Raw genomic sequence first — 23588 nt, 5'->3', positions numbered from 1 at the left:
GAGCTTCTCCTGAGGGAGCTGCTGAGAAGCAAGCAAAGATAGTAGGAATTAGGACTCCAGCAGTCAGTCTTGCTGTAGCCATGGACGTACTGTTTTGTTGTGCATTACAGAAATGTTTTAATTGGAAAAGCTAGGCGTGGATTAACCGTGGTGTCTGACTGATGCATTAGAATACTAAGCAACACTGCAGAGTTGTAAACTGCATTAAAAAAAGAAGGAGGGGGGGTAAAACAGAAAAGGGTTTGTATTGCAGAGGCTTTTAATGCATTCCACAGTGCAAACCTGTTAGAGCATATATCCTGGAGCTACAATCCGGACACTAATTCAATTTTTGCAGTTATGATGGACAAGAGTATAAAGAAGAAACTTTAATATCCGAGGTGTGGGATTCCTGAATCGCCTAAGACGCTGAAGAACCTTTGCAAAATTTCATCTACAATATGAATGTGAAGTTTCTGAAAAGTGGACCCGAAGATAAGCCACTCACAAATGCATTTTAGTGAAGAGGAAGAAAGGAATTTGAAGAATTAATATCTCGCCTTTTAATATATTGTTGCTTTAACCTGCAGTTCTAATCCATTTCAGAATTAATTCAATTTTAGAAGCACTTTTTGGGTACATGCCTCTTGCCTGCAGGAACATACGGATATTTGTATTTGAAAAGCTAGGAAACATTTTGATTTGAATTTATGTGCTTGTTAAAACTGGAACATTTTTACAGGAATTGCTGTTGCTGCTGCTAACTCACTGCAATACTGAAAACTACTCAGATACACTGGAAGCTGTAATCGAATTCAGTGTGAAATTCAAGCCTGAGAAGTTGCATACATGTACATTTGCTGCTTTGGTTTATGATTTTTAAAGAGAAGCCGGGAGGGATTTTACTCCATATTTTAGTTCTGTGGCTTTTATTTGAGAAAGGAAAACTTTTTTCCTCAGCCTAAGAAATGGCTTTTCTTGTTCGATGTTATGCCAACTGTCTGCAACCGTGGGCCTCCAAAGTAAGTAAGATTTTGTCTGTGCTGCGTTTCTCTGACATGTATTGACAACCATGGTGCTATTTGAATGTTCACTTCTCAAACCCTGATTGCTGCTTGGATGAGATGCTGGGGTCCTGGCTGAGCGTGGGCTGTTCTTGTGGAATCGTTTCTAAACGGGAAGGGGGGGACCTTGAAATCTTGGAATTTGTTTCATATAGAATAGCTTACAAATTAACAGGAAGTATAAAAAATGCCATTTGCATATGAAATGTGTAAAACTTGCTTTTTAGCCTATTAATATATGAAGCAAGTATTATTGAAGTGTAACATTTTTTATGCATATATTGCTAACTTGAAAATATTGGTATACAAACCCACTGATGTTCTAATTTTCAAGCTGTATGAAGCTGTACTGCTTGTTTCCTTTGTGCAGCATTGTGGAATTGGTTAATTATTTAGCTGAACTATGTAATTACAATTAGCTTTAAAGGACACAAATTATTTTGTGTGTCTGAAGATGCAGTATTTTTGTGAAATTGGGGAGGGAAGGGTGTTTCTTTTAAAGGAGGTAATGAAATCTAGAACATTCGAGCAAACCCACCTATTGAGGTAAAAGCCTTTAAAGAAATTAAAAAATATACTCTTTGTCAGACTCTTGCTATTTGGTATGCTCGGTCAGAAAATTAGCCGAGTTGCTGGTATTTTATTAATGCTACTGCCAAGAAGTAGTCACCCAAGACAGGGGGATTGCCTTATAAACCTGAGGCCAGGCATATATTCATTATTATTTATTACAATTTTGTGTTTATACTGCAACTCATATAGGCTAGAATAAAGATTGTGCAACTTTCTTGCATGTGAAAGCCAGCAGGGTTTGAAGGCAGTGGGCAAAATTCTTGTGCTCTTGACATCATGAGATATGGCATTGACTTTGGAGCCAGAAATTTGCTCTTGACTTTGGTCCCAAAAAGTTTAGACTCTAAGTGACGTGACGGTGTGGAGAGGCACAAGGGAGAAACACAGCTGGGTGTGCGAGTCCCTGTGCAGGATGGTTTTCCTTGTTTGGTTTTTATGTCTGATAAAATGTAAATGGAAGCTCACTGTGTATGGGGACGAAAATGCTGGGCTTCAGGGTTTCCGTATGCAGTTGCCAAAATCAACGTGTGAATGCGTGGGCGTACGTGCGGCCGAATTTTGGCTGTTTCACGTGTGCCGAGTCCACCCCATCATCAGGTGAAGCGGAGCTGCAGGTACTCGTTGCCTTGAAGGGCAGATGGGCTCCGTGCGCTCAACCAGGTAACTGCAGCTCCTCACCTTGGAGTTCCTGCTGGCAAATGTTGGCCTGTTTGTATCGTCATCCGTGTCTCCAGTATACATGTCGACTCTTTTGCTTTCTTCTCTTCCTGCTCTGTAGACATTAAATATGTAAGGATCAGTTTACTTAAGCTCGGCTTACTTGTACCGCCCTTATTAAGGAGGTCTGGACGTGTAATATTGCTTAAAAAATGGGAATGCTTAGTCACGTTGGTACTTCAGCTGAGATAGCTCTTTCCGTAGAGTTTGGGCTGAAGTGAGAAACCACAGAAAAGAAACCATGTGCTTAAATAAGGGCTGGGGGACAGGGTGGGGATTAAAAAAAAAAAAAAAAAAAATTTTAAAGACTTTTGGCCCTCTGTGTCAGCTCTGTGGATGATACCCAGCGGATTGCTGCCAAGCCATTTATTTACTCATTTACTATTCATAAATGAAATAGTGTAAAATGTTGGGGAGGGGGAGGTTTGTTTTTTCTTTTTTTTTTTTTAAATGGCTGATGCAAACCTATTAACTGGTTTTGCATTCCAATCCATAGCTAAAAGTTTTTTTTATCTTTAAAACTACAAAAGAAAAAGCACCTGTAGCCCCTGTCTGCAAAACACCACAAAGCCCCCCAAAGCTCCTGCAAACCCCCACAAACTTCTAAACTGACCACATGCACTGATTATCTGAATTGTATCTGAGTTCGTTCCATTTTGTTTTTATCTGAGCTTTGTACCACAAATCTGTTTCTATGACAGGTGTTTTATAATAATACATATTATAGCAAAATAACTGATGTCAGAATTTTAAATATGCAAGTTTATAACTTTTAACTTGAAAATGTCAAATATTTTATGATAGTATTTTGAAACTAGAACTATTTCTTGCCATAGAGCAGTGAACGTCTGATTTTTCATTTGCTTTCTCAGTGATTAAATTCAGAATTTCTTAGATTTATGTAGATATCTGCCCCAGAATTTTTTTAATTAGTTGCTTTTAAACTGGTCTAGGACAATAGCCTGAAAATGGGCTGTTGACTCAGTTGTAATTATAGCTGTTCTGAATGTGACAGTGTAATGATACATCTATTTAATCAGAGCAAAATGAAGTCATATTTCATATGACTAATCAGAAAGCATATTTCGTGAAGGTATGTAAAGGAGAATACTTCTGAAGGTTAACCTTAACCTAAGGAGGTTAATTTGTCTGGCTGTGGAGTGACCCGCAGGAGAAGCCAGCTTTAGGAGCTCCGTCACCTCCTGGAAGAGATTCTCCGAGTACAAGGGGCGTCCGCACCGGTTTGCATTGCAACACTGGTTAGCGTCGCACACACCCCTCATCTCCCAGAAACCCTGTTGCTTTTGGCTCCCAAAAGTGAAAGGGATGGAGTAGACATCTGTAAAGTAATCAATGCAATCTATTCTCCTGCATAAAGAGCTGTTAAAAGGAGGATAAACAGAGAGAGAACTCGGAGCATTGTGAATTTCTGCAGTGCACCTGAAGACGAGCCTTTCATCCCTTCCATGCAGGCCCTTGTAGAGGTCAACAGTATTTCTCAAGACTATGCTGGTATTTGGAAATGTGTCCAAGAGAGATCACCATCTCCTTTGCAGGAAGATGGTGGTTGTTCCTCTGTCAGTTGTGTCTGGAGGTGCCAATACAGGGGCAGAATCCTGCATCGGAAGCATAAGGAATGGTCTCTGCCCTGGGGACCATATGCATTCTGGAATGATACACTGTAGAAGATGAGATAAATAGATGCAGGCATCCTTAAAAAAACATGGTGAGTATGATAAGCAGTGAGGAATGTGGAAAACAGTGATGAAAGCAGCCCCAGCTGTCAAGCCACTGCCACTCGGGAGGAAGATGAAGAAGGGTAGAGGACTTTGCATCGGTCTGGTGGAGATCTGCTTCCACAGACATTGTATGTACGAGGACAAGAGGTATTCAACTTAAACTAATCTAAATTCCTCTGATACTAATGCAATATTTTAAAGCAAAAAATTTAAATATTTTAAATGTATCTCAGCAAGATTCTGATCTTCTTTGTAGTTTTGATCACAACTTTCTCAGTGTCTGTTAAATTGTCTGCAGTGCACTTTGTGGTATTAGACTCTGAAACATAGATGCTTTATGAAGTTACTATGAAAGAGAGCTCTAAACTTAACGATTTAGATGTATATGGTTCTCCTGTAATAGAAATTTTATGCACATCCTAACAGTTTCCCAAGCCTAGCATGCATATGCAGTTACCCCATTTATGTAGCAGGAGGGACTGATGGGGAAAATACAAAGTGATTGGGTAATGTATCTATAGAGGATATTTAAAAAGGGATGCTTTTTGAGAAAATGTGCTTTTTATAGAATATAAGGGGTTTTGAATTAACATCTAAGCTTCTAAAATGTTTGTTCCTGAAGGAAAACAGTTTCATTTAAGATCCCAGGTGCATGTTAAACTTGTCTTAAGACAGTAGACAGTAATTTCTTTTCTCTAGGCTTCTGTGTTCTTCTTCTCTTTCTGCTGTTTAGATAAAATCTAATAATGCTAAGCATAATAACAAGATACATTTGCTCTGTAGAAGTTTGTGTTTGGATTAGAACAGAAGACTTGGAGTCATTTTTCAGTCCCATTCCTGTTTCGGCTGTCGTCTCACAGGGACGTGATACAAGTTTTAGTTATCTGTAACTAAAATCAGTGTAACACCATCTTCTGGTTCCAAGGGCCATCAGCTTGATCTCCAAGATCTTGAGTTGAAACCTTCATGCAATTAAAGATTATTTTCAGCTCCTTGGAAGAAAAACAGACCTTGGATAGTGTGTCCTTGATTTGATTCGATGTCATCCTTGTCTTTGCTAATGCATTTATATGGAACATAGCCCTGGTATTATGAATTTTAAATGTTTTCAGTGCAAATAGAGTAACTGATCGTTCGCTTTCTTTTTTCCGTCAATTTTGACAGCGTCTTTCTCTCCCTCTTGGCCTTGCCTCTCCCTCCAATCTTTCTCTGTCCATGCCTGTAGCTTCCAGCGCAACTTTCTGCGGTGCAGAGCACCCCGTTGTCACTCAGAGCGGGACCTGTGGGCGCCGTCACCTGAGCATGCGAGTTTGTCTGTGGGCACAGGCAGCGGGTGATTGCCCTGCGAGCGCCTCTCTTCTGGTTCCTGATGGTTCTCTTCCCTCCTACAAACTTTGGTTTGTATGGTTTAGCTCTCTTTTGAGTTTCTGCAGTTTCAGCCAGCTCCTCAGGATATTTATGGTCTCTCCTATTCTGTATTTTCTGATCTTTTCCCCCTTCATCCCCTGCAACAGGAGGGTTGCCTTGTTTCTCCATCTTAATTGATGTGTAGGAGCACAGCCTCTTGGTTACTCAGTACTCTGATCTCTGAGTGCTTGGAGAGTGAGTGCTCGGAGCGACAAATGACGGTTTTCCTTACATTTAGTTAAAAATTTAGCTCTGTTTTTTCTAACAACTTGCAGGATACTTTCTGTAAAACTTTTAAAATGCACTTTTTGCTTGATAATTTATTAAGATAAAAATGGTTTAATATGAGCTGTGTGGCCATTTACTGTAGAAAGCTTGGATTTTCTTGTACTCCAGAATATAATATGTTAAAGTTAAATGCAAGTATATCTCGTACTACTTTTCGACAGAAAAAGCCTTTTCCTGAAGTATTGTTTTTATCGGAAATTGGCTCGTAATATGCAAATAAACACCTATCTCTTCATTTATTTCCTTCTAGACTTTGTTTGTTTTAAACCTGCTTTGTTACAGTTCTGCTTACAGCTACAGCCTAGTTTGGGACCACCCTGTTTTGCTCCTCTCACTTCCACGAATGCATTTCTTTATGAATACAGAAAGAAAATGTAGATGGAAGATTGGTGCTCCTTTGTTTTTTTTTTTTTTGCATGTACAGGATCTGAGGGCCTCATTACGCAGCTCTTAGCTGAGAGGTAATATGTTGCCGAGCGTTGCTTGCAGCATCGGCGTGCTCGCGCTGCGCTCCATGCGCCCTTGTAGCCCTGCTAGGTGCGTCCCTGGAGCTGATTGTCACTTGCATGCCATTACAGCCAAGTGAGGTTGTAGCAGCCTAAGGATGTGTGAAGAGGGACCGTCACCACCACGGTGTTTTACCAATCAGTGTATATAAGAGTTAATAAATTATTCAGCTGAGATGAAACTCGATGTAGATTTGGAATTTCATGTGCCCTGCAGTATTGTCTCAGGATGAGAGCTTCCGATACGTTGGGCTGCTGTTGCCTGTGTGGCTGCCGGAGATTTAATGACTTGTGAAACTTCAGCTCCTTACAGAACTCGTAGCATCACTAGCCGCTGTCACAGTTTGTTTTCTACTGTAATTATTTAGACAAGGCTCTTTTTAGTCTTGTAATGTATTAGTTTTCAGTGGAGAGAACAAACAATAAAATTTGAACTCTGGCACTGAAAATCAGTTTTTCTTGAACATTCCTGTTACATTTTCATTATAACAAAACACAATTCTTGACATTTTAAAAATGTTACGCTATGAATAGACAAGAGAAGAGTTGATCTGTATTAATTGATGGTTGTAAAAAATGCAACTTATGTTTACATGTCGGATATTCCCAGTATTATGGAGCTCTCATCAACACCAGTACATTTACCAGTACAGGTGAATTTTCACAGCTGAAGTCCCCACTTCTTCTCCAAAGCAGAGATATTTGCGTGTCAAACGCTTAGCATTATCTTGAGTTAAGGCATAGCAGTAATCTATAATTTAGACATATGAAAACCAAATTAAAATTGCATTATATGTGTGGTTTAAGGCAAGACCAGAGTTTAGTTTGAAATTCTGTCCTCATGTCACCTTATTGTAACTAAGGAAACATAATACTTCAGAGGATTTTATTTTCTATGCACTGTAGGAGCCATGAAGACCAAGAAGCTCTTGGCTGCTGGAGGCATAGAACAGCCTCTAGGGATTTTTAATTCTTTTAGGTGTTTTTTTGTTGGTTTCTTTTTGGGGTGGCTTTTTTTGTAAGCCTGGGGTTATTTTAGGAATGCCACAAGGATAGTGTTCAGGGCACTGCAGGGTTGTCGTGAATGGTATCAACTTGGTCCTTACTCCTTTGAGATTCATGTCTGTGGTACATAATAACTGGAGTAAGTATGCACTGTAGCTAATGAATTGAAACAAGTTTTGAAATAAATATTGTCAGCAAGCCCATCTTTGTATGTTTTAAAAAGGAAAATGATCTGAAGTTTGTATGGTTGGATAGGCACTGTTTTTCTTTGTGTCATGTTATTGAAGGTTACAGGATTTTGTCTGAACCTGTTGGGAAAATATTTGATCCATCAGTTGGCTTTAAAAGCAGAAAAAAAAAGACATCATTGCTGCTCTTTAAAAATCTGAAGAAATCTTCTTTTGTGCCACTGCTGGAACATCTGTGGTCTTTAAGGAGGAAATGTTTTTGTTTGCATTAAGTTAGTTGAGGACTGATGTCAGCATAGGTAATTTGGCTGGGCTCATCTTACCCTCTCTGTGGATACCTAAGTGGCCTCTTTGTGTATCTCAGAGGAGCAACTTTCTCCTCTCCCATTAACACAGCTCTAAGTGTATTTTAAACATTTTTAAACTGGAGCAGAATTGTAGCTTGTATGTAAAAAGTGAACATAAAGCAGAGTTAATTTATATAAATCTGTGGGAAAAAGGCTAATGAAAATTCTGCGAAATAACTTCAGAGATCTCCAGTTGTTTTTGGTGGTTTCTCATTATTTTACTGGCAGGATATATGAGATGATTAAAATAATTTACTTACTGATGCCAAGGAAAAAAGTCCGAGAGGTTTGTGGTGTGTTTTGTTTTTGTTTTGTTTTGTTTTTTTCTTCTTAGATGGAATGAATGGGATGGATGAGAGCAAAAAGTGGGATACGGAAAGGTTTGCTTGGTGAGAGACTGACTGCATGTCAGTGGGAGCAAGTATCGCTGCTCTTGTTTCAATAGGTTGTAGAAAGAAAAAATAGAACTAATTAAACAAATTAGTTAACTTGTGAAAATGACCAAACTGATGATGGAATCACAGGCACATAGTGAGACCATCAAAACAACTGGCAAATAAGATGCTAGAGTGCAGAGTTTGCTCATGTTGGAGGCAAAGTGAAACAGCACTGACTGTAAAGCTAGCAAGGGGTCTGGCAGAGAAACTACTGAATTACCAACAGAAACCCAAAATAGTGCTGTTGTGCCGAGCAGAGTTGGTTGGCTGCTTCTTGACAAGTTGATACAGATCAAAGAAAGTTAAATGCTGATTTGGAGGAATTTTTTTCTACATAGAGCCTTTTTAACACGGTAGAGTCTTTGAGTAGAATATTTAAAATAATCAGATACGGATTGCAACCACTGTAATGCCAGAGGAAGGAGAGGTGCCTGGAAGCAGAGCCGGCGCTGTCCTGCGCAGGTTGGGCGTGCTGCCTGGGACGTGCTCCAAAAGGCCAGGACCACTAATGGTATAATGCATTAGAGCGCTTGCCAGCGTCTGGACTTAAGGTGTTCTTGAATGAGCCATGTAGGAAACCCATCCCACCCATCCCTGGAAGTATTTAAAAGACGTGTAGATGAGGCGCTTAGGGACATGGTTTAGTGGGCATGGTGGTGTTGGGTTAACGGTTGGACTTGATGATCTTAGAGGTCTTTTCCAACCTTTATGATTCTATGATTCTATTCTATGATTCTCTAGCTCCTCAGTCAGAGCTTTGCTCTGCTGTAGTAGGGGTTTGGTTTATAGGAAATCACGAAGGTATCGGAGGTGCACGTGGGATTGCAAAGTAAAGAGGAAAGCTCCCAGCAGGGCTGCCAAAAAACGGGGGGATCCAAAGACTGGAAGTGCAAGTGGGAATTAAAAGGAAGAAATTTGGGCAGAACTATTTCATTCTAATATTAACTGTGTGAAGGATTTGAATCAAGGGCATCAAAGAGAAAAAGGCATGTGAAGGGAATGGAAGGATGTAGTGACCGAAAAGGAGAGGTGGCTGGCAGAGGGTTCACAGGACTGCGGTCCCGTTCAGCTGTTTGGTCAACCAGCCTTCTTAGATTGGCAATTTTTTTTTTATTTCATTTCTTAAAACTGAAGGCAAACATGCTTTTTTTAACTTGCTGTTTGTAAAGTCTAGACTCTCTGTATCATCTGAGAAAGGAAAATTGCTACCCTTAAACCACTTGGGTGCGATGGAGGCTGAGAGGGAGCATTTCCTAAAGCTCAGAGGTTACCGAGGGAAATGACGGTTAATGCTCCAAGGGTGTGTTAATGGGTTCTAGCTTAAAATAGTGAAAACCCCTTAATGGAAAACCTCAAGCAATAAACAAAATAATAAATATATGTGCCTTAAAATTGGGTTGTTAGGTTTGGAGTTTGAAAGCTGTTTTTAGGGGTGAGATGGTTGGGTTGGTGTAGCAGTGCATGGTGGGTTTTACGGTGACACGGCAGACGTACATGTGCACTGACACTGCGGGGCTGCGCTGTGCTTGTCCTCGGGTATTTCATGGAGATAAACCCTGTGTTGTTTCTGAATATTACTCTTGCTGGCAGCATTTCAGGGAACTTCAGAAAAGCAAATAAGGTATAAGGTTACTGACAATCTGTAAAACCAAGGACAGAAAATTTGCTTACGCAGCCTATAAAAGGACAGACTGTTCCCTCGGAAGCTGATGCTTCTACTGTGTCCAGACTAGATCGATCGGTTGTAAACATCCATATGGGGACCTAGGAAAACTGATGAAAAACTTTGCTATTAAGGAGTATCAAATAAAGAATGAGGCGAAACTTTTGCTTCCTTATTGCCCATTTTCTTTCCGTTAATTTGAATTTGTAATGGACACTATACACTGGGAGAATTATGCCGACTGTGCTTCCTTTAGTAATTCGGTTTCTGATGATGAGTCCTTCGGTCAGCACCCTCATTGCAGGATGTTTCTGAATATGTTTAATAAACATGCCATTTACTGCAGCTTGAAACAATGGTGAAGCTTCTTTGACACATAGAAAGAGATAATTCATAGGTCTTGTGTCCATCTGTCAAGATTATTTAGCAAATTCGTGTTGTCTGTGCTTTTTCAGCATGTGTTGTTTCAGATATCCAAACTGCACCAGGAAACACTGATACTTATTTTCAAAACTTGTGGCACAGAGGCACAGATGTGGCTTTTCCACGTAATTTTTGTGGGGAAAGATACTAGCAAATCCAAAAGTAAGTCACATAGGAGACAGAGCATGAAGAGCATAGTCCCTGTGCCGAAAGAGGTTCTTCTGATTCCTTTCCCTGAAAAAAAATGGGGAATAGAAAGATAAAAGTCTCAGTTTAGCCCTCCTACGACATAACTTCACTTATGACTTCTGTGGTTGCCTTTTTCTCTATATAAACTCTGCAATTACTTTTCTATAGCCTTAATTTTTAGCAAAACCTTGCTGGGGAGCACATAAAGGAAAGTTGTCCTCAGGCTAACAGTCATTTTTAGTGCTTCTCAAAAGAGTTGATTGGTGGTCATCTCATCAAAGATCACGTAATTTGCTCTGTTGTGCAGGGCATGTGCAATCTTAAAAATCTGTTATTCCAAAATCAGCTTTTAATTTAATTCCCAAGTATTCTGTGTGACTTCACTGCTGAGAGTAAATGGTGTTTACGTAGGAAGTAAATGTCACTGCAGACGCACTCCACTTGGGACTGTAGAAAGGGTCTATTAGTGTGTAATATATACCAGGTATCAGTGTTTTTACTCCAATTAATTTCAATTACAGACAGAAGACTTGGAGAAAGTTGGCAAATCACTTCTTGTATAGCATGTATTGCCATAGGTATAGATAAAATACTACTGCAAAGCTAAATTAATTTAGAAAATGCGTGTTAATTGGGAAATCTCTGTTCAGACACGAGTCCCAGTAGCATGGCAATTTTTGTTATCTTGCCTGCATCTTTGGTCGTCAGACACCTCAAACTGGATGTTTTGAAAATGAGATACTTTCAAATGAGATCAAATGAAATGCAGTTCAGTCTACTGCACTGGATAGCTTGAAAATTACGTGTAAAAGTTCAGTATAGTTGTAATTGTTGCCAAGTGTTTTGTGGCTATGGAGGGTAAGTACTGCCCCATTGTAAATTTGGGGTGGTTTCAGTGATGAGAATGTAGTGAAGTAATAAAACTAAAGAATGTTATCTTCCTGTTATCCAAGAGGAAATGAGCTGGATGTCGGCTGGTTGGTTTACTTCCGATGCTCATCAGACGCAGAAAACGCTGAATAACCCATGAGACTTTGGTAATTGTGCAGCAGCGTCTGTTGTCAGTATTGGCACCAACATGGTCCTTTTTGGGAAGGGAGCCTAGATGAGATTATCTCATCTTATTAGCACCCTGTCCAGTCACATCCTGGAAACTTCCAGTGATGGGGACTCTACTGTGTCCCTGGGGAGGTTGTTCCAGTGATTGATTGTTCTCAGAGTAAAAAAATTTTCTTTCCTATATCAAGATGAAACCTCTCTTCGTGAAACTTGCATCTGTTGCCCCTTGTCTTCTCCATGTGGCTCCTTGTGAAGAAAGAGCCTCCATCCTCTTTGTAGCTGCCCTTTAAGTACTGGAATACTGTGATGAGGTCCTCCTGAGCCTTCTCTTCTCCAGGGAAGAGACCTAACTCCTTCAGCCTTTCTTCATGGAAAAGGTTCTCTAGCCCTTTGAACATCTTCGTGGCCCTCCTTTGGACCCTCTTCAGTCTGTCCACCTCCTTTTTGAATTGTAGAGGCCAGAACTGGACACAGTACTCCAGGTGTAGCCTGATAAGTGCCAAGTAGAATGGGATGATCATGTCTCTATCTCTACAAGTAATGCCCCTGCGGATGCAGCCTGAGATCTGATTTGCCTTCATTGCTGCAGTGGCACACTGACTTGTATTCGGTTTATTGTCCACCAGGACCAAGGCTGCTCCTCAGTCACACAGATCCCAGCCTGTCCTGGGCTCTTTGGTTATGCCACCCTAGCTGCAGGACCTTGCACTCGTCTTTGTTAAACTTCATACAGTTCTTGGTAGGGAACTATCAGAAACCTCATCAGTCTCTGGGAGAAATCATCATGACGTTGCTCTGCCCTTGTTATCAAACTAGTTTCAGAAAGTTGGTAATTCTATATTAAACCAAGATGTCCTGATTGCCTGTTTAAAGAAAATAATCACATCAAATATTCTTTGCAAGTATACCTTGTTGAAAAGTGGAAAGATAGAGCTGGGCTCCGGGGAGTGGTTCAGCCCACCAAACCTGCCGTTTTCAGGTATAATCCTGAGTTACTGCTGTCAGCTTACCGCGCGCTCTTCCTTAATTCTTTTCTCATTCAGAGTGTTTACAATAAATAAAATAATTTATTGAAATGCATTGCATGTTTTGAATGGTTAATTAGTAAATCAATAATTTTGGAATACTGGGTATATAGTTTTTCTTTATTTGACAAATTTACTGGCTGTTAGAGTATAAATTGCTCGTGACTGACATTTACAGCTTTTTTGCCATACTACTTGTTTTTACCAATTCTTCGGTGGTTCTTTCATCTTTAGCCATTTTTAGCTGATAATTTTAGCTAACCAAAGAATGTCTATACTGGTCAGATCGGGAGTGCGTGTGGCCCCATACATGTCCCCTGGTGTCATGCAGAGCACGGCTGTGCAGTTTCCCCTGGGACACCTTGGGGCAGTGGCAGATGCTGTAGGGTCTGTGTCCTCTTCTGGTTCCTCCCTCCTCGTTTTGATTCTTTGTCTCCTCCACCCAACCTCCCTGGGTTTCATCCATTACCCCTGTCATCCACTGGTTTCTCCACACTCTTCCCAAGGACCGTCCTTTCTTCCAAGGATGCCCAAGGACAAATGTGAGCAGAGATCTTTCTCTTCCACGCTTCGTTGCTTTTACAGCATCCCGTTGCTGCGTTTTTATGTCCCTCGGCTTCATCCAACCGTTCAGAGCAGCAGTGCTGCTCCCAGCTCTGCCTCTCCACTCAAACCTATAAATCAGTCTCTAGATGCAATTTGTCTTCTACAACATGTGAAGACTTGAGCGTTCTTTCTGTCTGGATAGGACAAAAAGCACTTATGTATGCTGCTCTTTGTGGGGTTTTTTTTTTGTTTCTTTGGGGTTTTTTTGGTTGTGTTTTGTTTGGGGGTTTTTTGTTTTTTTCTTTTAGAATGTGAGAGTTTCTGTATTGTATTGTGTCATAGGAGAAAGGACAGGTTTGGGGCTTGTAGAGGTTTTTGGGGGTTCTCTGGTTTAGTTGTGTTTGGCATTTTTGGGGGTTCTCTGGTGTAGCAGCAGGAGTGCTGCTGCCCCTTGCTTCAGTGCTGGATGGCTGCACCCATGAAATCGATAGCAAGAGCCAAGCTCTTGGTGGACCTCGTGGAGTCTTCATCTCGTGGGTGTTTTCAAGGTTGCTGTGGGTAGAGTTTAGTATTTTGTGCACGTCATTTTTATTAACTGTTACTCAGAACCGGCTTTTACGCTCTCAAGTCCTCTGCCTTCCCCTGCCCTCTCGTGAGCCTGCCTCGGCTGCGTCCGGGCGAGCGGGACGGGGTGGACCCTGTGTACCACCTTCAGAAATCTCACATACGTTTAACAAAAAGCAGTCCAGGCTGCTGTCACTTCTGGGTTTGTGTGGCTAGACAGACTGATGCTACCATTAGGATGAGCTTCCAAAGGATTTGGTGGTTTTTCTTTCCTTTTTTCCTATCACAATTTGCAATATCTCTTTAAAAATTCCCTTGTTGATTAAGTTTTTTTCAGTGTAATCACCGACTGTATTTTCCTGACTCTGTGGGAGGGCAGAGCTGTAGGTGGCTGTGCAGACCGTAACTTCCATTTTCTTAACTTCCTTTCACGTACAGCTCTGAACCGCAGTATGGCATTTCAGCGGGGGGTTTGGTGCTAAATATCCCTTTGTTGGGAAAGGTCAGTCACAAGGATGTGCTGGCACCGATATAGGGACTGGCTGTGCCAGCGTGTCAGATGCACTCATATTTGAATTCCAGATTCTTCTTACGAAAAAAAATGTAATTGTTATGGTTTAAAGTGGCAAGTAAGTAGTCTATTCCTGTATTGAGAGTTTATCAGAATTTCACGGATGTTCGGGGTTTTCCTATCTGTGGCAGCTGGGGCACGCAACTAGCCAGAAGATAACGCAGGTATATATGTCTGCATCTGAAAGCCTCTAACATAGGTGGATATAGCTGAGCGTTATTATTTTGAATTTTTCCCTAGCACATAATTTTTCGGGATATTGATGTGATTGTAACAACAGTTTCTAAGTTTCTCCCACAAAAAAATCATAGTCAAATAATAAGTGAATGTTATTCATCAATAGTTAAGACAATGTTACAGCACTATCAGCAACTTCACAACCACATCCAGCAAGTCCTTCCCGTGTCCGCTGTCATGTTGTTACAGAAACACCCTATCCATGTATTGCTGCTTAGTGAGCTCTGAAAGAAAGAACAATCAGTTTGGGTAATAAAAACGACATACAAAAGGCAGAAGCTGTGATTTATTTTGGGAGATTGAGTAGAGTGGCAAGCAGCACTTTAAAGGTCACTTGTCTCAAATAAACCTTATCTCTCTCAAATTTAAGGAGATATTGCAGTGTTTCCTTGCATTTAACCTGCACTAAATGTCTTTTACAAGAACATATTGCAGAGTCCAGCAGGAGCATCATACATGCCCACGTGCTTTATAGGTGATGGAAATGAATGGGAGTGCTGGCAGGGGGAATGAAGATCCGTTGTAAGTGATTAATGAGTTGATAAGAAATACTCCTTTGGGAAGGCTGGTGGTGTTGTGAGTTGGTCTTCAATGCGTATTTGTGAAAATGGTGTACAAAGTACACACGCAATGTCTTGTTCCAGCAGTACTTCTCAACCTAGGTGTATAGAACAGCCTTCATCTCAAGAATCTCAAAATTTAAACTAAATTAGGGAAGAAAAACTGTCTGTGGCAGCGTGTATCTGTGTGTGTGTCACTGTCTTTGAGCCAGAATGGGCTTCAATAGCACCAGTTTTTGGCAGAGAGCAGGCATCTGCCCTTGCTCTCCTGGGAGATCCTGCAGAATCAGTTCTGCTCATTCTTTTCCTGGAGCCGTTTTGAAAATTTGAAAATCATTATGAATCTGGATAGCAGGGAGCTTAAATTAGGTTTCCTTGTGTCTGTATTATCACAGTCAGCGTGGCACTTGCTCATGGATGGAAAGAAAACTGACTGAAGCTGAACTCTGTTGGAATAGGGAGGTTATAAAGATGGGGACAGGCTGAGGAGTTTGCAGCAAAACTGTGGTCTTGTTAAGCTAGGGGTAATGAATCTATATGGCTTGATTTGTTCCGTAATTTACTTAAACTCCTGGATTTTTCAGTTACACTGACCTGCAGCGTATCAGTGACGGCCAGCAGCCCTGCCTGGTAATTTGCTAGCAAGTACTGGGCTGCTGCTGGATGTCGTCCTCCCTGGCAAATGATGCACTGACCTTGCTCGTACGTGCCTTTATATCTTTTCGCATGGACGACGGCACTGCGGTGCGTTTGCAGAGGAGCCTGCTGACGTGTGAAACTCCAGGGAGCAGAGGAGCAGTGTCACCCTGCGGCACAGGCTGCCCCGGCTGCCCCGGCTGCTGCTCGCTGCTGCTGAACGCTGTAGCGCAGGGAGCAGATGGGGAGAGCCAGGGAAACAACCTCCATCAGCACCGTGGTCGGCATCGTTGAAATATCAGTGGCTTAACTAATGTCCAAATCGCCGCAGGCTTTAAGGAAGATAATGCAACACTTTCTGCCTCGTGTCCATTAGTAGGTAGATAGTGCTTTTCTGTACATGGCACAAGAATACTTCTACAGTACACATTTATTTGGCTTTTAAAAGTAACTAGCTAGTGCTCCAGAATTAAATCTCAACTTCCCTCCTTCACTTTTATACTTTTTTGTTGTTGTGGAAGAGGTCACATCTTGATGTACGCCAGCTCTTACCTTTTGGCCACTGGATTGAATTTTGTCAGCTGAGTGGTTTGACCTTTTGGCTGTTCTCAAATCCTGAAAATAGATTTTTCAGCCTGTAAAACTTTTTGTTGGCTAAACATAGGCTTCAAAGTGTTGCGTTTCCTTCGTATTTGGATCAAGTTCACTATTTTATGCCTACTGCTTGAAGGTTTTTTTTTATGACCGTTTTTTGAGAGTTTAGCAATCTTTTGCTTTTCAGACTTTCTCCTTTTCCAAATACATGTGAACATAGATATTAATTTAGAGGTTGGATATTTTATATTTTCTTTTTCTAAGTAAAATATAAACAAAACTAGAATAATGTAAATATTAGGATAGTGAAAAATGCTAATTTCATTTCCCAGAGTTATTTTGCAGGTAATGATCTGTGCTGGTTTTTAGAGCCCGTAGGACGGTCGGGTTTGAGTAGCGATTGCCAACGAGAATGTCGTTGGGAATTACAGATGACACAACATCCCCCATATTCCTCATAACAATTTTGATAATCAAAATTATGTTACATGTTTCAGAGGTCCTCTCAACTTTTTTTTTTTCCTGGGGGTGGGGGAGGTTTGGAGAGACCTACAGTGCTACTTACGGTTTCAGAAAATATGTAAAGAAGTATTTGGTAAAGTGCTTCTCCTGTGTGTTCTTCAAAAAAAGGACATAAAAACGTGATTCCAAATGAAGATCTGGTTTCCATTTCTCATAAGTTTAGTCAGTATTTATAAAGTTGATATTGGATCAACAACATTTGTACAATACTAGCTTTTAATTCTTAGGACTGAATATCTAGTGGGTGACACAACTGTGTGGAATTTTGTTTGTTTTACAGAAGAAACCTTTTCATTTTGGTCATGATACTTGATGCTGTCAGAGTAGTTTTGGACTTTTTTTTCTGTATCAGAATTTTTTTTAAAAGAATAGTATATAATTGTCATTTATAAATGGTAAGAGTATAGACATTTTATCATAGAATCTGATTCTGTGATACAATGTTCTTTCCATATAGTTGAGTGTAAATTTAAAAAATACTAGAAATATATGTGGCAGAAAGTAAATGAGCAGCTGAATTAAAGGACTGGTTATTTTATAGTATTCCATGTGGCTTTGATTCTTCAAAAGCCTACTACTGACTTCTTTTTTCAATAGAAAGAACATGCTTGTGGTCTTCAATCATGCACCAAAATTTATATATCTATATACGTGTGTTCTTTTACAGATCGATTTAATAGCATAGAAGTACTATTGTACATACATGTACCAAGAATGCATAATATTCTTTCTGTGTACTCATTTTCTTAAAGAAAATGCAAAGCATTTTATGGACCAAAACTTTTGTTTAGATTACATTACTTTTTGTTCTGTGTTGATGTTTTCTAAAGGTTATTCTTGAACTAAGACATGAATTGAATTTATAAACAGGAATCCTGCTTGATATTGGATTGCAACATAAGCTAATGTTTAAGACTGTGGGCTATTTGGCCGGCATCATCTATTTGTCATCTTATGAACTCTTAATCCTGTTGTTGTATATCAGTTAGCTGTAAAGAGGCTAGACCTTTGTTTTATAGAAAGGTGCATCATTTTCTGTCAGTCATATAAAATTTGAATGTGATAGGGCAAACTTAGTCTAAATCAGCTTTTTCTCAAAATGTACATCAAGTTACAGGTGGATATTCAAATGTGTAACAAAAGTTTTATGAATAATTTTGTCTTCAGATCAGACTTACACATCTTCTTTTCCTTTCTGTTTCCTGCCTTTCCCCAAATCCATTTTACTTACAGCTTCCAGCTGATCTTACCAAGATGCATCTTACCGACAATCCTCACCCTCAGGTGACTCATGTCCCTTCAAGCCAGTCGGGATGTAGCATTGCCAGTGATTCTGGGAGCAGCAGCCTATCTGATATTTATCAGGTAAAACTGCATTTGTTTCTTATTTTTCCTTCCTTGATGTTGAACATTGTATAAACAGAAACAGTGGCCCTTTATCCAAGACTTGCCCTCTTGATGCTTCGACGTATCGCTGTGTTGCTTGTGTGACTTGCCACCTCCACAGCCACATAGAAGAGAAACAAACTTCTTGTAAAGCTCTTTTTGTTGCTTTTCACATCTTTATATACCAAAAAGTGTGCTGTGCCTTTTAAAAGTCACATTTGATGATTTATGGGATCATTTTCCTTCTTTCTGAAATGGAACAAATTTCATGAAATCATTCTTGTGTTTCACATACCTTCCTTGATTATTTGTATTTATTGTTAATAACAGATGTTCTGTTCTGCAAACAAAAGCATGGTAATAAATGCACTCTCTGCACTAATTGACTGTGGAAATTCTAGTGTTGCTTGCTGAGAATAGAAGTTGTCTGAAATCCAGAGATAGCGTTCATTTGTTTAGAGATAATATACTTATTAAGTTACCTGACTCCAATTGCAGAGCTGGTTTCATGGGGTTTTTTTGTTCTGGTTGACGAGGGTGCTCATCTTGGGTTTGTCTTGATCAGTAATTTCACAGTTTTTCCACTTTCAAGTTGAAATCTGACGACAATACTGAGTATGTAGCAACTGTTGAGCACGATGTAGGTGTGACTTGATTTTAGACACCTGTTCCCTTTTGGGTCCTGTCCGGGTACTATTTCTATACTGGAAACAGATTAGTGATACATCTATTTACAGCAAAGTATTGCTAGGTAACTTTAAAAATAAGGCATTAAAAGCAAAAATCCTTTTAGAACATTAAGTGCCTCTGTGCATTTTTGTCCTATTTAATCTATTACCTTACTACTTTAGATTTGCTTGCTGCCAGCTAGGTCAGGAGTAGCTTGCATCCCTGAGAGTCTTTTCAAAATGCTCTGTGGATTCTCTGATTTCTGAGAGGCAGTGCTGGAAGATGTTGTTCTGTATCTTGTGGGTTTTTTTTTTTTGTTTTGTTTTGTTTTTTTGTTTTGTTTTTTTTTTTTTTAATTTTCGGAGTCAACAGAATTGATTAAATTAGTCAGAGTCACCAGAACTAGTCTGTGGATTGTACCTTAACATCTTATATATTAGAATGCTGATGGACGGTTTTCCTGACCGTCGTCTGCCTGCCTGTCTACCTGAGTAGTTTGGAGAGGTTGCTCTAGTGAAAAGCACTTAAAATATATTATTGATAATGAAAATATCATTCTAGTAATGATAGCTAATAATGATATGAATACTCTATCATGTGTGGTTAATTGCATTTGAAATGCCTTATGTCTACTCTTCAGAAAATGCCAAAAGACCATAATTGCTAAACAAATAAGAATTATATAAGTAAAAGAAATAATGGATTAGCATATTTATATGCACTGTGGCAAATAAACAGTGGAATATATTTTTGTACCCTAAGGAATTATTAATTTATTAATGTGAAAATGACTGCAGGTTTTTTATTAATTTTGAGGAGTGAGGACCTTTCAGGTAGGAATCTCCTTCTCAGTGACATTAGCCCATCTGTTTTTGCATCCTGCAGGGAACATGGACAGTGTAAATTTTGCTGAGAATTTCTAGCCAGCCAGGGTGATGTCTGAGGTGGGTTACCACTGTTAGACTCATGTGAGATCTTCAAAGATAGTATTACAGCAATGTATGATCATAGCTACGGTGTCATTAATCCTGAAAGATAGCAGTGGAGAATCAAGCATTTGATAAACTGTGGGTGAAGATAAGATGTGCAACAGGCATGTCGTGAGGGGAAAGAAAAACCCAACAACCCACTGTTTGGGTTTTTTTGGTTTTGTTTTTTTTTCCCTTCTTATTTTTTTAGTGAATTTTTCGTATCTTGTTCTCGTATGCGTAATGTGCAAATAGTAACCTGTCAAAAGATGCTGGGTATTTTATGGGCTTTATTGCAGTAGCTGTAACAGTTTTGGAGAAATCTCTTACTGTTTGTCACCCAGTTATAAGTGCATGGATAAATACTGTGTAATAATGTCATGGCACAGAATTTAACATAGCATTATATTGCAGTGACACATCAATATAGACAGATTTTGAAATCAGAAAGAAAAAGAAAAGTGTTTCCGCCAATATTCATCATGATATTATGAAGGCAGAGAATCTCTTTGATATGCAATAAACCTACATTTTGAATATAATGTATTGGCTCTGTAGCTGGAAGCATTTTTGGTACATTAAAATACAGCTTTTCATAAATAATGCTTTGCATTTGCAGTCAGCTTCATATCTATTACATGCCAAACTCTCTAGGAGTATCATTAATGTCAGCAGAGGAAGAGCATTTTTGAATAGTTTTGATTAATGTAGCCTTGGAATGACCTTTTGAATTAATGGTATCTTAACATTAATTGTAGTGCAAATGTAATTCTAGAATAGGAAAATATGATTAGAATAGTAGAACCAAAGAACGAAACAATTTTTTATTAAGATTTGGAAAGGGTTTCCGTTCATCTGTGTACACTATATTCATTGATAGTGTTGAAATGAGGTTTCACTTGTTCCAGCTGCTTCTCAGTCCAGGATGTTAAACAGGAAATGATGAACATAAAGCTTAAGGTGAGGTCAGCAGAAAAGGAGTCCTGCCTGTAAGCACTGCTGTGAACATATTGTAGCAAACCCTCAGTTAATTGCAGCAACTTATGAAAATAAATGTTTGAAGATATTTTTCTCCCTTCTCTTGCACTGTTACTGCTCCCTGTTGGAGCTTTCAGTCTTTATGTGGTAAAATGTCCAAACGTATGTATTGCAAAGTCCAACTTGCTTGGAATACTGCAGAGCAGTTGTTTTTTTTGTCAGATTGTAGACTTTTTTTTTTTTAAAATATAGGGGGGGAAAAGGTTATTCCCTCCAATTTTTTAAAAAACTTCTTAAATTTGCTTGAGTGTTTTTTTTTTTTTTTAATTTTTTCTTTTAGTTTTTTCATTCAATCCATTTCTGACAGTATGCTTAGTTTCAGAGCTATGGTGTTTAGACAGAAGTAGAGGAAGCTGTGTGGTTATGCATACAGAAGTTGAAATGCGGGATTATAACTTCTGCAAACAGCTGCTTTGACCTGTAATGGATATCCTCAAGGAAAATTAATCCAACAAGTATTACAGAGTGAAAACATCGTTCTTTGCCCTTTCACGGGGCGAGCTTTAAGGTGGCCAGCCGTGGTAACATTGGTAATCTAGATCATATCTGTAGATGTAGGTGGGTAGGGTCTCACTTCTGCTATAAGGAATTAGTTGCCTGTATCAATAGCTTGCAATGCTGTTCTCTTAATGACCAACAAATTTGCATCTATTTTTTCTTATCTCTTTAGTTTTGTCAGTGGTGTGCTTAAAGTTTCTCTCTCTCTTTCTCTTTTTAAAAAAATCTTTCATTTATCACTTTGGCAGTATATATTATTTGTGGGCAGCAACATTATTGCCCAGCAATAATTCCAGTTGTGGTTAAGGATTTGATATTAAAATGGGTTATCTATAAAATATGCATCAGGGAGTGGGCCTTCCTGAGGGTTTTTCTATCTATTCTGAAAAAAGACCTGGACATTATTCCCCTGACAGAATTGACATGAGGGGAGGGGATAAAAAACCCTCGCTCTGAATAGCAGGTTGCATCAGGAGTCATGAGTACCAAAATACATTATCCTATGGAGTTATTCCTGCACAGGAAATCTTTTACATGAGGCATATTTAATACTTTTTTTCTTCTGGAATATGTATCATTATCACCAAAAGGTTGCAAGGGCTAGTTCTTACGTCTTTGGCTTCCAAAGCGTAGACCAGTGTACAAGACATCTCCATGATCAACATTTGGCAAAAGTAGCTGAAACATGTTAATTGGCAAAATTTGCAGTGCTATATATAGAGTAATAATAGTGTGATTTTAAAATAGCAAACAAATGTTTTGACAGTAAACTGGTGTTGACTTCCCAGATGATCTATGTGACACGCACTATTTGAGTCTGTTCCCGCTGTCTGCTCAATAGATTTTCTGGCCCTATAGACCCAATCCTGAAAATCCGTATTTGTGTAAGATTTGAGGATTGCAGCTTCTGGTTTCATTTTGTAAATTAGTAGTTCATAAATGTTTCCGTTAAGAATGATTCTGATATTTGATAATGGAAACAGCTGGGGCATCATGCTTGGGAAGAGCAGCTACTTCTGCAGACAGCTTTACGAGCAAAATCCTTCCTGTTCCTTCCAGCACTGCCTGACCTGCCAACGTTTTGTCAACCATCTGCACATAATCTTTGAAACACGGTTTGAGGACCATCTCTTATTTCATAGCTCGATCAAATTCTAACTTACTAATCAAGAAAAGAGAAGATTTTTTTATTGTCCTATGTAGGATATAAAATGAAAATTTTAAAGAATCAATTTTCTGTAAAACCTATAGCCTCAGCTTTGTTGTCTTAGCTTGAGGTTATCAAAGTGGGAATTAGTACTGTAGTCTGTCTTACGCTGCCTGGAAAAGTTTATATACATTGTGGCTATTTAGATGAAGAAATGCTAGAATAGTCCTTGAATAAAATGCTGTACTGATCATGTGCTGCTGAGACTCTCCAAGCACAATTTGCACTTGGGCTTAATTCCAAAACTGTTAATGTGAGCTACATAAGCCAATAAAGTGATGTAATGTAAAACAGATTTAACCCTATATATATTGTTACCCTTCTCTGAAAGAATTATTTGTTAAATCATTTAAGCCATATTTATTAGGTTTGGCTAATTACTGAAATGAGGACAAGCTCAAAGGTGTCCAAGGTTATATCTAAAACCCAGTATTTTTCTGTCTAGTGAAAGAAGGAAATGCTGCTCATCTGTCAATGTGCTGGGGCTTGCATTAGCCGATCAACATGGAGCGTGTAGGAAGATGGAGGCAGTGTGCAGTCTGCTGTGATTAAATCACTTAAAACGAGTGTTGTTTTTTATGAGGCAAGGAAGGCAGGAGACCAGCGTGGCTGAGTAAGGACCTCCTGGTCAAACTAAAGTGCAAGAAGGAAATGCATACAGTGGAACCAGGGACATGTATCCTGGGAGGAATATAGGGACACTGCCTGGACGTGTAGCGTTGGGATCAGGAAAGATAAGGTATGGTTGGAGCTGGATTTGGCAAGGGATGTGAAGAATAACAAGAAGGGCTTCTATAGGTACATTGGTCAGAAAAAGAAGATTAAAGAAAATATACTCTCCTCCCCCCATAAATAAGACAGGAGAACTAGTGACATGAAGAAGGCTGAGGTACTCAACAATTCTTTTGCCTCAGTTCTCACTGGTAGTCACTCTTCTCACATCTCTCAAGTCCCTGAATCTCAAGGCGGGGACTGGGGGAATG

General features: G+C 39.5%; 1 protein-coding gene across 1 annotated transcript in view; it reads left to right on the top strand.

Annotated features, from left to right (window-relative positions):
- Window positions 1-947: 947 nt before the first annotated feature.
- The window catches only part of RAPGEF6 (Rap guanine nucleotide exchange factor (GEF) 6), a gene marked incomplete at its 3' end in the record, with an annotated part of 42531 nt that continues 19890 nt past the window's right edge, over window positions 948-23588 (top strand). The window contains exons 1-2 of the mRNA XM_009572804.1: window positions 948-1001; window positions 18073-18204. Of these exons, the coding sequence (XP_009571099.1) occupies window positions 948-1001; window positions 18073-18204 (186 nt within the window). The remainder of the gene's footprint in view (window positions 1002-18072; window positions 18205-23588) is intronic.

Source organism: Fulmarus glacialis, unplaced genomic scaffold (genome assembly GCF_000690835.1).
Source record: "Fulmarus glacialis isolate BGI_N327 unplaced genomic scaffold, ASM69083v1 scaffold1172, whole genome shotgun sequence".
Lineage (NCBI taxonomy): Eukaryota > Metazoa > Chordata > Aves > Procellariiformes > Procellariidae > Fulmarus > Fulmarus glacialis.
This window is presented reverse-complemented; position numbering and strand designations above follow the sequence as displayed.